This window comes from Aspergillus pseudodeflectus, assembly GCF_044049435.1.
Source record: "Aspergillus pseudodeflectus strain CBS 756.74 chromosome Unknown BJX68scaffold_4, whole genome shotgun sequence".
NCBI classification, from domain to species: domain Eukaryota; kingdom Fungi; phylum Ascomycota; class Eurotiomycetes; order Eurotiales; family Aspergillaceae; genus Aspergillus; species Aspergillus pseudodeflectus.
The window spans coordinates 856,608-870,706 of record NW_027263780.1 but is presented as its reverse complement, the minus strand read 5'-3'; the positions used below and the strand labels follow the sequence as shown (position 1 = coordinate 870,706).

Below are 14,099 nucleotides of genomic sequence, written 5' to 3'. Positions count from 1 at the left end.
TTCGAGCGGGGCGAGGTTCTTGGGGGGTTGTTGGTGGCCCCTCGCGCCTTCCCTAATGATACCGAGGACAGGTTATCCAGGCTTAGCGACTCTGAAAACCCTGAGAGGACCGTTATTCTTGCAGACGAAGGCAGCATCATGCCATTATTGGAATCATGGGCCCTTGCGAGTCTGAAATGGTCTGGCCAGGTTGATCGTCATGCATCTCAGCCTGCTATCACTGTGTTTTAACAACAGGCTGGGTATTAGAGAGGAAGCCGCAAATGACACCATTCTCCCTGACGATTAATGGGCCGAGCCAAGTCCGCATAACACTGAATGGCTGTGCCAAAATAGCGAAATGCCTGGTTCAAGGAGGGGTCACGGTGGTGAGATCCTCAGCCCACAAAGCTGTTTTCAGCGCCAGCCCGAGATCCGATCTAGAGCCATTTAAATTGCACTAACCTCGACATTAATCTTCCTCGTTTTCCCCCGGTCTATATTACCTCTAGGGGAACTGTGAACTACCCAAAACATAGTCGCGCAGTCAATATGTCAGCCAGATCTGGACTCCAGCTTAACCCAACTGTTGCCGACTGTGGCCTGGTGGCCGAACTTGCGCTGAACGTTTACCGGTCAAGCAAATCGTCGGCGGATGACTTCCAGTCATTGTCCAACGACACATCTAGTCTTTACATGACCCTTCGAGATATTCGCGAGAACCTGACGCAGGATGACTCCGGCCTGAGCCACACTGCCTCTGACTCGCTGAGGGAGAAGCTGAACACTGTCTACGGGGCTCTCAAGTGCGTTGAGGAGGAACTGCAGAAATGGGACAGCCTGTCATTTCGCTCACGGCAACGGTGGGACCTTCTCAAAGAGGTGGCTAATACCGGCGAGGCCCACACGCAGATCATTAGCACAACGACGGGGTTGCGATCCCTTGAAAGGAAGATGTCAATGTAGGTTGGAAACCAGCCGATATACCACGGATAAGACTGGCTAGGTGATACTCACAATGTCCGCGCTATAGGACTTCCAATGCGGCTATAAGAAAAACGGTCCTCAAATACCTACGAGAAGTCCGTGATGGCCTCCACGAGGACTCTGTGATGCGTCTAGTGCCATCGGACGTCCCATCAAAACAGCAGCAATGGGAAGATTTCAAGAAAGAGCTCCAATGCGTGGGTATCCCGCATGCCGTCTTGAACGAACATCTGGACTTCATTTACGCGGTTGTCCGTCGCGCAAAGGAAACCGGTGATTATGACATCGACTTACCCGAGGGGTCTGACGCGGAGCGACTCGAGTCAATGAAGGAAATTGAGGAAGACTTGGAGCATAGGGCTACGGACTTGGAGATAGACTTGGCGAATATGCGAAAGAGGGGCCATCGCGTCAACAGCAAGAAGGCGTCACCGATGGTCGTGCTCACCCTTCGTCTCCTGGGCATTGTCTCCGACGAACGCCTAATCGTAGCTGCGGATGAGGGGGACTTGGAAAGTGTCAAAACGCTCATTCATAGGCGCGCTAATGTCAATGCCTCCGATAGATGGCGATGGACGGCGTTGCATATGGCGGCGTATGGTGGATACAATGAGATTGCCAAAGAGCTGATTGCCGCTGGGGCTGACCTTACAGCCATGACTGTGGATGGGGAGACGCCACTCAAGTTGGCCGAAGCGAACAGACATGTCGGCGTGGCTTATATCATTCAAAACAGGGTCGATGAGTTACGTGAACAGGCGGCAGGACACAAAGCTGCCTGAATCTTGGGCTCTTTCGAGTTTAAGGCAAACCAGTTTCTAGGTACTACTGGAAATGCACATGCCTATTTCAAGTTTGATCCATCATATTAGAGGGTCATAGTAAAGGCTAGAAAGCTCCAGAGACATGAGAACCAAGGAATGGAGACCCACCCGTGTATGCCTTGTGAACATCTTTACATGCTGAAGGTGGTAGGTCTACGCAATTTACATCATGATGTAATTAAGTTTCATCCATGCAACCGTTAAACCTTGTCCTTATCATTGCAGATCATGATCTACCTGTTCTCCCATGGAATATACTTTCTGTCGAAACCTCATGCCACCTGCAGCGCCTACATTTGTGGTCGAATAGCAGACTATAATATAGAATATCACCACGAGGCCCGGTCCACGGTTAAAGGCAGGCCGAACCAAAGAAACTCTAACCACGGGCTTGGTCCAGATTAAGCTGTCCGATCTTATTACAAAAGCAAATCTTAATGTCAGTTCTTTCTACTGACTGGGTAGAGATTAGCATTCACTCAAAACCATCCACTGGGTCGGTTCCAACCCATGCGCCATCTTAGAGTTGTGGATCTCCGCAAGCGGAATCGAAGTTTAAAAGCAATCAAGTCACACGATTCACATCTAGCCCTTGGTAAAGATGTTCACCTGGTCATCACAGGTGCATTTGCTAAATGTAGATCTTGATATGTGATTGTAGGAGCGTGGAGACTACATACAGGGGCTCCTGCTCGAGCACAGCGCAGATGTCAAGGCTGCCGATACGGAAGGGAATACCGTGCTACATGCGGCAAGGATCCCACTCTATCATGATCATTCGATGCCTCCTGGTCGCGCGAGCGGACCTGCACGCGCAAGCTAACAACAGCTGCACGGCGCTCTGCTACGCGGTAGAAGCAAAATACAACGGCGCAGAAGTGCTCTAATTCCTTGCTGTACATGGAGCCTACATCCACAAGCCCGATCTGCTCGGCCGCATACCACTCTACCACGCCCTCCCACGAGTCCGGAGCGACGTCGACAAGATCGAGTCGCTGCTTGAGCAAGGCGCAGACCCGAACACGATAGCGCTTGACTAAATCCCGCCCCTCCACTTGGCTGTGCAGCGCGAGGCCCAGGAGAACACCGATGCCTGGATGTGGGGATTGTCTCCTATCAATCAGAGCCATCCCTCGCCGCCGAAGCGGCTCCTGTGGTCCGGCGCGGATCCAAACGCGCGAGATACAGCGGGGCTCGCGGCCCTGCATCTCGTGGATGATTCTAGGGTTTGCACGGCGCTCCTTCGGTCCGGGGCGCGGGTTGATGAGCGGAATACAGAGGGGCGCACGATGCTTCTCCGCGTGCTGGCAAAACAAACTACACATGGCCCGTTTGATAAGGTTGATCAGAAGGCAGCGGCAGAGTTTCTCTTGGAACAGGGCGCGGATGCGAACGCGAGCGATGATGCGGGGGCTTACAGCGCTCATGTACGCTGTGCAGGCTGATTCGGCACTGAGGAGCTTTGGGGCTGGGCTTGTGAGGAGGCTGCTGCGGTACGGTGCGGATCCAGGTGTCAAGAGCCTTGATGGGCGTGTCGCGCGAGATTTCTGTCTAGATGATGCTAGTCGAACGATGTTGGATAGTCTGTGCGAGGGGCGTCTAGCTCTAGGGGAAAGATACTACTGCGACGATTTGCGATAGCAAACAAGATATACACGATGAGATCTACTGATTAGGAATGCTCTACTTGGCCAGTTAATACACAGATCATGTTCTAGGGGACAAATAAAACCCACATATCCTCTCAATCACCTCTGCGCAAGCTTAATCCCCACCAAAAATGCTAGCCACCCCCCGACCAGTAGGAGTCCATCCCTGATACTCTGTATCCGTCGCTGGTAGGCAGCGTTGACAGCACAGACTCCAAACGCGAGCCACCAGGCCGGGTTTGCGGCCCACATGATCGGATCTAGTAGAATGGTTGGATTAGCAATGCCCAGAAGAAGCATGGAGCAGAGAAGCCATGTATTTAATAATTGGGGGCCATGTATGCGACGTACCTCGCTGATCCCCTAGTCCAAGCACATTCGGCATGAAGCGCAGGATGACCACGCCCGTGAGGAGGAGGCCTGTTATGTCGGCGGCGACTAGAGCGGGGCGGGGGTTAGCCAGCCAGCCATGGATAGTTCGTTTCAGCACACCACAAGGGCCTTTAAGGGCGGGAAACCAAGATCCTGAATACATACCCAAACTCCAAACCTGCAACCTGGTCACTTCCACAGGCGCAGGGCTCGCCTCGCGAACGGCATGGTACAGGCACAGCCCAACGTTATCCCCAAACACGCGCTGGAGATGGCCGAGCGAGGCCTGTCGAAACTCGTGCCCGCGCCCGATATCCCATTTCTCGGCGAGGAGTTCGGCGACGTCTGGTGTGACTGCGTGTGTTGTTATGAGGGTCTGTGTGATGTAGGTGCGGACTGTCGAGGCGGGGGCGGAGGTTGACGGAAGAAGGGGGGAGGACATTGTGGGCGGGGAGAGGAGGAGCGATGGTGTAGATGTGGATTGTGTGAGGGGAGGGTGTGTTTGGGTTTTAATATGTTAATCACGCATACGCCCCGATGGTCAAGGTCCTGGGGCAGTGTCGGGCGCCTGCCTAGTGGTGGGGGTCGGGGAGTGGGGGCTGAATGCTTTGGACGAACCACACGTTGATTCCAACAAGGTGGTGCGTCATGTTGCGGACTGGAGTGGAGAAGAGTGAGGCTCCAGGGGCTTGATCTTGGGCTAAGCTCTTTGGCTGGACGAGGGCTCAGCCTTGGGCGCTTGGCTGCTGTGATGATTGGTACATTCCTTGTGTGTAGATCTCTACTGCCCTCGCACGTATCCAGGACTTGTCTACTTCGCAGGGAGTAGGCCGCCAGCATGACAAGGTCGCTTGTTCTCGTGGCCGCGGTGAGTTTATAGTCGCCTATCCTGGCCGATATCCTTTGCTTGTCAAGAGGGGCCGACCCATTGCCCGGTTGATGGAGTCAGCAGGAGGTGAGAGTTTTGAGGAAACGCTCAGTATCGCTTGTCCCTAGTCATGTCTACTATTAGGTGATAAGATAGTCTTCAAGCTGTTGATATAGATCAACACCGATCAAATCAACATCGGTCCAAGTCTCCATTGCATCACCTGCTCCTGTGACTGAGCAGCAATAATGTATCCCCAATCATCACCTCTCCAAACAGACAGAGACTCCAGCTCAGTATCCACAGCACAAAGCGCAAATGGCCACGCAACAGATGTCCCAAATAAATCTCCACCGGACCAATCAGACTCCGCGGAACAAATGTATATCGTGCCCAGCGACTGCCCATGCGGAGGCTCGAACACGCTGAGAATCTTCCCATCGTCGGAGACGCAAAGGATCGGATCGGGCGAGTGTGCCGTAGGGAGATTCCGTGCGTCCCATCGGTCCAACTGCGTCGCCAGTAATGTTGCACCCGCTCCCGCCGTCTCGTCCACAGTCTCTGCGTATGTTGATACCCGACGCGTCGGGATCTGCTGTACGATATCCACGACCCCATCACCAGAAACACGACCGACAACATACCGCCCTTCACAAGGCCCCTCCCGAAGAAGGGCGAAAAAGTACTTTGTCGATCGACATGTACATTCCTCTCCCCGTGGGGCCGGCGCCTTGACAGTCCGCATCCCGCGCAGCGAGACACCACCGCCTAATCTCCTCTCGACCTCCGCAGAGTCCAGGTATACATTCCGCAACGCCACAAGCCAGTACCTGATTCTCTGCCCCGGCGTACTAGCCTGTTTCGACCCACGTACTTTGCTCGGTTGATGACACCTGCACCGCCTATGGCCCAGGTATCGAACGTAGCTCCCCTCGACGCCATCAATCTCGCAGCGCAGTATCTCGTCGTCGTCGGTAAATTCGAGACTCTGTATCGCGTCGAGGACGCTATCGCCAATCTCAACTTCGACATGCTGCTGCGTTTCTGGTTTCAGGGCGTAGATGTGTACTTTCTGGCCCAGCGCCACCGCGACAAGGGCGCCGCACCGCGACATTGCAACCTGCATGCGAGCGAAGGATCGGGCGCGGAAGAAGGAGCGCATCTGTGCGTGGCTTGCTATTTGCTTGACGGTGTCGGCGCCGGGGTACAGTGTTGGGCTGAGCTGGATTTCGCGGGCTTTACATGTCCATAGACCAGGTGATGTGTCGAGGCTAAGCGTCAACCCACGCAGCTGCGCAGAGAAGACGCCAGTTGGCGACCGCACGGGGATGTCGCCAATCCGTGTCGAGCGGTCTTTCGCGGTATTCGTCTCGGTATATTCAATTGCCTTCCGACATCCGATGAGATTCTCTCGGCAGACGCGTCGATATAGAGCCCTGATCTCCTCTGATGTTGCATTCCGTATGAATCCTCTTAAATCTGCAAGAGCCGGAACAGTCAAAAGCTGCCGGCGCAAGATCGCCGGACTCGACGCTGCGCGGCGCCAGAGGCTACATGCCAATGACGCGACATAGAAGCTCTCGAGATCCAATGCGAGGAGAATCGCCTGGAGAATCTCCAGCGGGACGGGAAGACCGCATTTCAGCGACATGTTGCTGTATACTCAGGAATCTCCACGACAACGACAGGAATACAAGTATGATGCCTCCGCCGCGAAAAAGGATAAACACATCTCTTTCTTTTCACAAGCTGACGCGCGAGAGAAAAATCTTCCCTCGGGATATATGGTGCCCGGACTCTTGTGCGGCTGGACTGGGCTAGGTTGGGCTGGCTGAGTCGTCGGACTCGCCGCGGCGTGGCGGGCTGGCTGAAGGGCTATAGTCAACATGCTGATTGGCGGTGTATTGCTCGGGAATCGGCAGGCTTCCACGGTTGGCTCGGCATGCCGCCGCTAGTCCCTGATGAATCATCATTAGTGATCGCTGAGGGACTGTAGCGCTTTTGATTTCCACACTATCTCCTCCTCATTGCTCTCCACCTCAAGTAGCAACGATCCTTCGGCATGGATCCCCGCATCCCCCGGAAAGCCATCCCAAACTGGGGCCAACTGCCCGTGGAACAGTACCTGATCGTATGAACCCCCACCAGTGTTTTGGATTGCAGCCCGTTACCGTGATTCTAGCGATTCTGGAACTATTCCTCTCCCGAGAGCGTCGACGAACAACGAAAGCGGCTGGTGCATGAATACATGCAGCTCGAAGAAATCCCCAAGGAATGGGACCCGACCGACTTCGACATGTACCCGACACAGAACCCAACACGGATTCCTACAGCCGAAGAGATTGCACTGATCTTGCGGCCCTGGCGCTCAGACGACCTGCGCCGGCGCGCGTGGCAAATCTGGTGTGGCAGAGACAGTGGCCCGCCTGTGGTGCTCCGCACGTACTACGGCAACAGCGAGGAGGGGGATGCCCAGTTTGCCGAGTACGTCCGGGCTTCCGAGAACGTTGATATGGTGGCGAGCTGGGCAGCGTTGGATGATGTGGAGCGCTTTGATTTCGGATCAGACTGGCGGCGTGTGTTTGAGATTCTTCCGGAGATTGCCGGGTGTCGGGAGACGTTTTCTCGCAGGCCCATCCAGGGGATTATTGACATGTGCCTTCCGGATGTCAAGGCATCTATTGCGGATGCTAAGAGGGTAAATCCCAGGTGGAGGGAAGATCTACATTTACTTTTTGAGGAAGGACAATCTCCCTTGCGGGATATGCTAGCTGCGTCGTCTATATCATGGGTTTTTATTGTGGACGAGCGTACGTTCGAAACAGATGAGCTTTTGGTGGCATATTTCGACATGAACCAGAATATTACAGTTAAAGGGAGGCTCGAGGTTGATCAGGCAGAGATAGATGATATTCTGCTTAGTTGGGAGCAGGGCTCTCCTGAAGGGGTGGTGATCAACCAAGGCAGAGTTGGAGACAAATATTTGTTGTCAACTAAGTTTGGGAGGAAATATTTTGGCCTCACCGAGTCTGATCTGGAAGAGTCTATCTAGTACTGTTGCATAGAAAATTGCTGAAAGCCCGAGGAGCACCCAGATACGATACGACTTTATTGCAATCTCGCGAGCTTGTATTTGACGCAGGGAAACTGGGAGGCGGCGGAGGAGGTCCAGCACCAGGCCCACCGCGCCTTTGCTAAAGTTCTCGGGGAACATCACCCATCGACCCTGGTGTGCTTGTCTAATCTGGCCGTCTTTAAACAGCGGAAGGGCGAGTATTCCCAGGCGGAGGAGCTTCACCGGAGCTGGTACCGCCGGCGTTCCGCCATTCTGGAGTGCAGCATCCCTAGACGCTGACGAGCATGTTCCATCTGGCGCAAGTACTTGTGGAGCTCGACCAACACGCGGAGGCGAGTGATTTGTTTGAAGAAGTACTTACCGGTAGACAGGGCGCCCTGGGAGCGAAGCACCCGGATACACTTCGCTGCATGAGCTCGTTGCCCGTGTTCTGGATGATCTCGACCAGTCCGAGGACGCAGAGCGCATGTATCCCGAATGCTTGCGGTGGAAGCGGGAGATTTTTCCTCCCGACCACTCCGAGATTCTAGCCGACCTGGACAATCTCGCCGAAGTTTTACGGCAAAGGGGCGAACTTTCGCAGGCGGAATCTATGCACCGGGGAGCGTTGCGCCTGCACAGCAATCGGGACGCCGGGCTGTGGAGCGTGAGTCGGGCAAACCTTGGAAAGGTCCTCTATCGACAGGGCCGGTATGACGAGGCAGTTGATATGTTTCAACAGGCTCTGGCGAGCGCAGGAGAAGCAGCAACGGAGCAGAGCCCGTTCGTGGAAATGGTATCTGACCGTCTAGAAGCCGCCCTCCGTGATCAGAAAAAAATGCGCAAGAAGAACGGCATGTGTGAATGGCTACAGTGGGTGGCGACGGGTTCCCTTATGGGACGAGTATGGGTTCAGAATCGTTCACGACAAATTGAGTCGGTTTTCTCCAAGGATGGCCAGACAGGGGAAGTGTCAAGCGCATTCCCAGCAACCTGCCCTGCCATCAGCGTCAACCTCCGATGAACTCCTCCTTGCTGGATACATTAGACGACCTCTCCCTTCACTAGGACAAGGATACGATGGGTGGGGCGAGTGGCGGGCCTGTCTTCATCTCAAAGGATGGTCCGCATACGGCGATTGGGATTCAGTATGTTGTTCTGACTTTGTTTACTCCTCGCAGCTAACAACACAAGCAACTATTACCGCCGAGCCACGCGTATTACCCCACGTGTCACGCTCGAGATACTTAGCTGGATAGATGACTATCCTTTAAACAGAACATTCCGAGTTGACGGTCGAAAGGGTCTGAAGATATACCTTCAAGCAACCACCGGTTCTCGACACAATATCATTGCACGGCCGGGACAGCCATTCTTCAAGGTAGTCATCGCTTCGGCACCCAACCCGAAATCCGACCAGCATTGTCACTATCTTATCCTCCCACCACAGAGTTCGCCCCAACAAGTGAAGCCACTGCTATTCCTGACTCTCGGCGCGGATGAAACGCCACCCCGCCTCGTTTTCGAAGAACTGTCCCTAGACGCCCCGTCGCAGATTCGGATTGATCTTCTTCCCAATGGGCCGAAGAGTCAGTGGACCGCGCTCTCTTGGCCGGATGCAAGCCGGTTGTTTTTGAAAGTCAATAGCAAACGGCGGAAGGTATATTGCAAGTATGGCTGCATTACCCCGGACGATGAGGTCGTACCCCACGTAAGGCCCACGAATTTATTAGTATATTTCTTAGTATATTTCTTAGCATATTTATGAGTATATCTACTAGTAATAGGAAGCCCATCCGTTTGTAGAGTCACCTCAAGGGTGTGTCCCGAGCGGCCCCCTAGTTAAATTTTGTTTCTGCCCTTTTGTCCCCTTGTCCCCATCTGACGCCGTAGATTTATTTGGCTTTCCGCCCATGGCGTGTCTTGGCAGCATGATGACAAAGTAGATCCCAGTGATTTCGTATCCGACATACAATCTGGGTAAGGTATCCATCATCCATGGCTAAGCTATTAGTAAAATAATGTTATTCTAACTTTGCTTGTTACATCTCCTTTCTTCTTCATCGCTCCTTTCTTTCTACTGCATATCTGATTGTCTGCCACTGACTGCCATCGCTCTCAATCATGGCAGGCTTGGAAACGACTCAAAAATTCAAACGGCGGCTGCCTCCATTTCTGGACCACTCCAGTCCTCGCGAGCTCAAGACTCTCTTTCGTTGTTGGGTGGCAGCATGGGTGGCATGTATTCTCATGTTTATACAGCCAGTTCTGTCAGACTTTGGTGCCGACGTTTTCTTCGCTTGGTAGGTCATTTCCTAACTATATGTCTCCAACTAAATGTCGTTACCACTCGCTGATCCCAGCTGTATCACGAACAGTGTCGTTCTATTTATCATTCCACCTTCCGGAGGCCTGTTCGAGTATATACTTGGGGCTATCTCAATCTTCGTCGGTATTTGTCTCGCATGGGCATGGGGCGTTATTACTCTAAAGGCAGCCCTGGCTGCTCGACCAGATGCGCAAACGCAGGCACTCCTCATGTCAATGCAAGAAGCCATTAGTATACAAGCGCAAAATACCGGAGAGTCTCCTAGCATAATCTCGCAGCGCCTTATTTTCGACGGCTGGATGCTAGATACGCGTGTGACCGTTATTATCTATTGCATGCTTTGTCCTTTCGTCTACTTCATGGTACTGTACTGCAGCCTCCACCTGCTATATGCGGTTGTCTAACTACATCCTAGGCACGTCTCCGCGCAGACAACCCAAAGGCAACTCTGACGTTTGTGTTTGCCACTATCATCACGGGTAGTTTCCTCTGCTTCGGACCGCTCTTTCCCTCGTTCAACGGCACCCTGCCACTGCCGCTTGTCAAGCCTGCGGCGGTAGGCGTGGGGCTTGGGCTCGCCTGTACGATCTTGTTCTTCCCGCAGTCCGCGGTCGGCATTACCCTGGAAGGAATTAGCGACGTGATTGAGGACCTTAAACCTCTATTGCCCTCCTTCACCAATCCTGATATTGAATATCTTGGCAAATGTCAGGCCAAAGTTGTTAACACATATCAAAAGCTAGAGCCTTCCTTCGCGTTTCTGCCGCTTGACTTTTCGATCGGGTGTTGGGGAGCTGATGTGGTTCAGGCTTTTCATGAACCAATTCAGAAGCTTGTAATAGCTGTTCTTGCGCTGTCGGACTTTCATCGCAGTGGCATCCAAAGCGACACGCAGATCAAAGAGCTTCGCGCCCAGTTAGTTGACAGCGGTGACGGGCAATCCTACGAAAAGAAAACCGATGACAAGAGCGCAAGGGAAGTGGGCGCCCATCAGCGAGCTCAGTTTGCCGCTATTGTGAATGCACTATATGAGGAAGACTCTTCCTTCTTCGATGAGTTAGCACCGAAGCTGCGGGAAACTGCTCTAGCGGCTGTAGAAGGGTGTCTTGAAGGGTTAACCGTCATTCAGGAATCGCTACAGTTTGTTGGCCGACAACATTGGTATCACACGGCATCGTCCACAGAGCATGATCAAGTCAGCCAACGTATCCAAATTGTTCTTATAAATTTACGCGAAAGTCGCATAACGTTCCTACAACATATGGCGGAACGGTTAGAAGAGAACTATGGCCCTTCCTTGGGTGGCGATGAGGGTCCAAAGCACAACTTATCAGGTGTTATTATTGCTATTGGCTTCCAAGAACATATGGTAAATGTGCTTACAAGCATGGAACTTTTGCTACAACAAGTGTCCAAACACTTCTCAATCGCCTCGCGAGTTCAGCCATGGTGGCCAACAAGCATCAAGTATGCTGTTACTTGGGCGTTGGAAAAACACGCCAAAGCGCCTACGATGAGATCAGGAGCTACCTCTGGAACCCCAGACCAACCAAAACAAACCAGAGCTATAATAACTGCAACCCAAGAGGGGAAGAAAGTCCTTCAGGCGCGGCATGGATATCGTCCAAGAGCACGGCATCCTATTGGAAAAGCTGTAATTGGCCTCTACCACTGGCTGACCTGCAACGCAGGACTATACGCCCTTCGGATGGTTATTATTACTATCACGGTCTCTATTACTGCTGTTCTTCCAAGTACAGCTGGATTTTTCTACCGTGAGAAGGGCCTGTGGGCGTTAATCACTGCACAATTAGGGCTAGGTATCGATATGCCTGACTTTACCTTCTCCACCTTTGGACCCGCGGCTGGAACACTCGCAGGAGGAATTCTAGGCCTTCTAGGCTGGTACATTGGATCTGGAGGAGGGCCAGGAAATCCGTATGGCCTATCTGCTGTCTGTGCTGCCTTTTTACCAATTCTCCTCTGGGTTCGCCTCTACGTCCCGCCGTATCATATCCCAGGCGGAACCCTCGTTGCCGTGACCTTCCTGCTTGTTATCATCTACAGCTATGTGGATACGTGAGTGCTCATTATAAATATCTAGATCAATTTGCAATTCCAGGCCCGGCAAGCTAATAAATTTTCAACAGGCATAACCCTACCTATGGGGATCCCGGCGTGGGATACAACGTCTTCTGGAGACGCGTACTACTTATTCTAATCGGTAGCGGGGCCGCTACCATTGTACAGATTTTACCCCGCCCTCCATCCGCTACCCGCCATGTTTGCAAGTCTCTCTCACGCTCCGTCCGGACGTTGTCTGACTACTACGCGCTCCTTCTTTCCTCCTGGTCCGAGCCCAATCCAGATCAATGCGCACAAGCACTCGGAGAGCCTATCTGGATGGGGCTCACCCAGTCACTCAACACGCTCGCTGACCCCATATCAAACCTTCGCTTCGAGTTATCCAGCTCACGCTTTGACTCGACCAGTCTCAAGCAGATTAAGCAGATATGTCACGTTATTAATAACAACCTTGCTTCCCTTCTCAAGGCCTCAGCTACATTGCCGCGGCCACACCGCGACCAGCTTGTACACATGTCTGGAATGCTAGATCAGCGATGCATCGGCGAGATCATGGCCGTGCTCGGCATAGCCGAGCAAGCGATTCGTACAGGCGACGCGCCGCCGGAGATGCTCCCGACACCACTTGTGCGCCGGGCGCTGGAGTTCCAATTTGGACGAAGTCGTCAGAGTCACAATCGCCAGACAGGGTGTGGTGGGAATGTTCTCGTGAGCGCGGAGATGTTGAAGGATAAGGACTATTGCCAGCTGTGTGTTGCGCTTGCGGCGTATATTCGGTTTTTGGCTGCAGTTGATGAGCTCGTATTGCTTATCAAGGGGGTTCTGGGCGAGGCTCATCTTGTGGCGGAGGCGTTGGCGGATCTGGTTTGATTCGCGATACAATAGCTAGTGGCTGTTCTTTTTGTGAGCTAGGCATACGTAGTATATTTGTTAATATTGTTTCAGATGTAGCAATAACTCTTTATAATGTAGGCAGCAGCTACGTGTGCTTGAGGGTGACTGGAATAAACATATTCAAGATATGGACCAAGTCCATAACTACTATAGACTTATATGTTCACTCTAACCAGTGAAAATAATCTGTTTATTAGACAACGCGTGGAAATTAGCAAGAATAATTAATTATTCTAGCTACTTCCCAGAAGTGCCAAGGCAATGCCATGGATAGCTAACAAAGGCGCAGGACCACTTTGCTGTTGTGTGATAGCCTAGGCACTTGATGCTTAAGTATAATACTTATCAGCCACGAAGTCATCTCAGTCATGGAAGCAGTGAAGTCAGAAGAGCCTACTAAGTAGAATAGATTCCATGTTAACATAATTCCTAGGCGATCGAACTGTTCCAGGCGATCTGTCTAACATGTAGGGATAACAATAGAGATACACCTCTGAATCAATTAACCTGGTTGACACGGTGGTGACCCTATGGAGGGTCTAAATCCATACCAAGCATTGTACTTGTAGTTCAGGAGCAAGCTATTCAAAGCCGTCTTGGGGGGCAACGTCGAGTCTGGTTCAAAAGAGCATGTGGTCAAAGAAAACAGAATAAACAGTCAAAGTTTGGGGAAAAGGCAAACATGCATTCATAGAGAGATTGAACTAGGCACCACTATGTTTCCCTAACCTCTAAAATTCCAAGTTTTCTCCTAAGCTGAATGTTTTGATTGCTGTATATAGATGATATGCAACAAAGTTACTTTGCAACTCCTTCCATCATCATATTGCATCCCACAATGCTTATCACCAGCCACTACCATTCAGCTGTGCATTTCCCCTAGTCCAGTATTTGTGCCCCACTTGCGGTATGTGTGATCCTTCCACCAAGTTAAGAACAGAGATCATTCAAGGAGGTTTTAACATGTCTTACCTAGACTGGGTTTAATTCAGCTATAGCCAAGACCTTGTGGTTGATACCACCGTTTCCAGGGGTTACAGTAACCGTGGCATCAGGG

At 52.2% G+C, this 14,099-nt stretch overlaps 7 protein-coding genes across 7 annotated transcripts; 4 read left to right on the top strand and 3 right to left on the bottom strand.

The window, feature by feature from the left end:
* Positions 1–485: 485 nt before the first annotated feature.
* BJX68DRAFT_227569 (ankyrin repeat domain-containing protein) lies at positions 486–1,811 on the top strand. Its single transcript, XM_071038696.1, has 2 exons — positions 486–941; positions 1,013–1,811. The coding sequence occupies exons 1-2, from the start codon at positions 532–534 to the stop codon at positions 1,746–1,748; spliced, it is 1,146 nt and encodes a 381-aa protein (XP_070903925.1). The 5' UTR covers positions 486–531; the 3' UTR covers positions 1,749–1,811.
* A 689-nt stretch (positions 1,812–2,500) lies between these two features.
* Positions 2,501–3,217, bottom strand: BJX68DRAFT_262481 (uncharacterized protein; the record flags this gene model as incomplete). The annotated part of the gene is made up of 1 exon (XM_071044455.1): positions 2,501–3,217. The coding sequence occupies one exon, from the start codon at positions 3,215–3,217 to the stop codon at positions 2,501–2,503; it is 717 nt and encodes a 238-aa protein (XP_070903924.1).
* A 235-nt stretch (positions 3,218–3,452) lies between these two features.
* Positions 3,453–4,559, bottom strand: BJX68DRAFT_144388 (uncharacterized protein). Its single transcript, XM_071036542.1, has 3 exons — positions 3,977–4,559; positions 3,791–3,877; positions 3,453–3,699 (listed from the first exon to the last, which is right to left on the bottom strand). Exons 1-3 carry the CDS (start codon positions 4,251–4,253, stop codon positions 3,539–3,541), a joined length of 525 nt encoding a protein of 174 aa, XP_070903923.1. The 5' UTR covers positions 4,254–4,559; the 3' UTR covers positions 3,453–3,538.
* Positions 4,386–6,503, bottom strand: BJX68DRAFT_227566 (F-box protein). Its single transcript, XM_071038695.1, has one exon. It carries the CDS (start codon positions 6,328–6,330, stop codon positions 4,867–4,869), a length of 1,464 nt encoding a protein of 487 aa, XP_070903922.1. The 5' UTR covers positions 6,331–6,503; the 3' UTR covers positions 4,386–4,866.
* A 203-nt stretch (positions 6,504–6,706) lies between these two features.
* On the top strand, positions 6,707–8,023 carry BJX68DRAFT_227565 (uncharacterized protein). Its single transcript, XM_071038694.1, has one exon. The coding sequence runs from the start codon at positions 6,928–6,930 to the stop codon at positions 7,729–7,731; it is 804 nt and encodes a 267-aa protein (XP_070903921.1). The 5' UTR covers positions 6,707–6,927; the 3' UTR covers positions 7,732–8,023.
* Positions 8,024–8,279: 256 nt separating this feature from the next.
* Positions 8,280–8,882, top strand: BJX68DRAFT_227564 (uncharacterized protein). Its single transcript, XM_071038693.1, has one exon. The coding sequence runs from the start codon at positions 8,348–8,350 to the stop codon at positions 8,756–8,758; it is 411 nt and encodes a 136-aa protein (XP_070903920.1). The 5' UTR covers positions 8,280–8,347; the 3' UTR covers positions 8,759–8,882.
* Positions 8,883–9,858: 976 nt separating this feature from the next.
* BJX68DRAFT_277643 (uncharacterized protein) lies at positions 9,859–13,018 on the top strand (the record flags this gene model as incomplete). Its single annotated transcript, XM_071048370.1, has 4 exons — positions 9,859–10,037; positions 10,113–10,425; positions 10,479–12,142; positions 12,214–13,018. The coding sequence occupies 4 exons, from the start codon at positions 9,859–9,861 to the stop codon at positions 13,016–13,018; spliced, it is 2,961 nt and encodes a 986-aa protein (XP_070903919.1).
* Between the last annotated feature and the right edge of the window lie 1,081 nt (positions 13,019–14,099).

What these genes read in the sequence shown, in the direction of transcription:
- BJX68DRAFT_227569 (XM_071038696.1), top strand. Translation starts at nt 532, where the DNA reads ATGTCAGCCAGATCTGGACTCCAGCTTAACCCAACTGTTGCCGACTGT. An exon ending in CTTGAAAGGAAGATGTCAAT is followed by an intron (nt 942 to 1,012) that starts GTAGGTTGGAAA and finishes TCCGCGCTATAG; the next exon opens with GACTTCCAATGCGGCTATAA.
- BJX68DRAFT_144388 (XM_071036542.1), bottom strand. Translation starts at nt 4,253, where the DNA reads ATGTCCTCCCCCCTTCTTCCGTCAACCTCCGCCCCCGCCTCGACAGTC. An exon ending in GTTGCAGGTTTGGAGTTTGG is followed by an intron (nt 3,878 to 3,976) that starts GTATGTATTCAG and finishes GCCCCGCTCTAG; the next exon opens with TCGCCGCCGACATAACAGGC. An exon ending in TGGACTAGGGGATCAGCGAG is followed by an intron (nt 3,700 to 3,790) that starts GTACGTCGCATA and finishes CCATTCTACTAG; the next exon opens with ATCCGATCATGTGGGCCGCA.
- BJX68DRAFT_227566 (XM_071038695.1), bottom strand. Translation starts at nt 6,330, where the DNA reads ATGTCGCTGAAATGCGGTCTTCCCGTCCCGCTGGAGATTCTCCAGGCG.
- BJX68DRAFT_227565 (XM_071038694.1), top strand. Translation starts at nt 6,928, where the DNA reads ATGCAGCTCGAAGAAATCCCCAAGGAATGGGACCCGACCGACTTCGAC.
- BJX68DRAFT_227564 (XM_071038693.1), top strand. Translation starts at nt 8,348, where the DNA reads ATGCACCGGGGAGCGTTGCGCCTGCACAGCAATCGGGACGCCGGGCTG.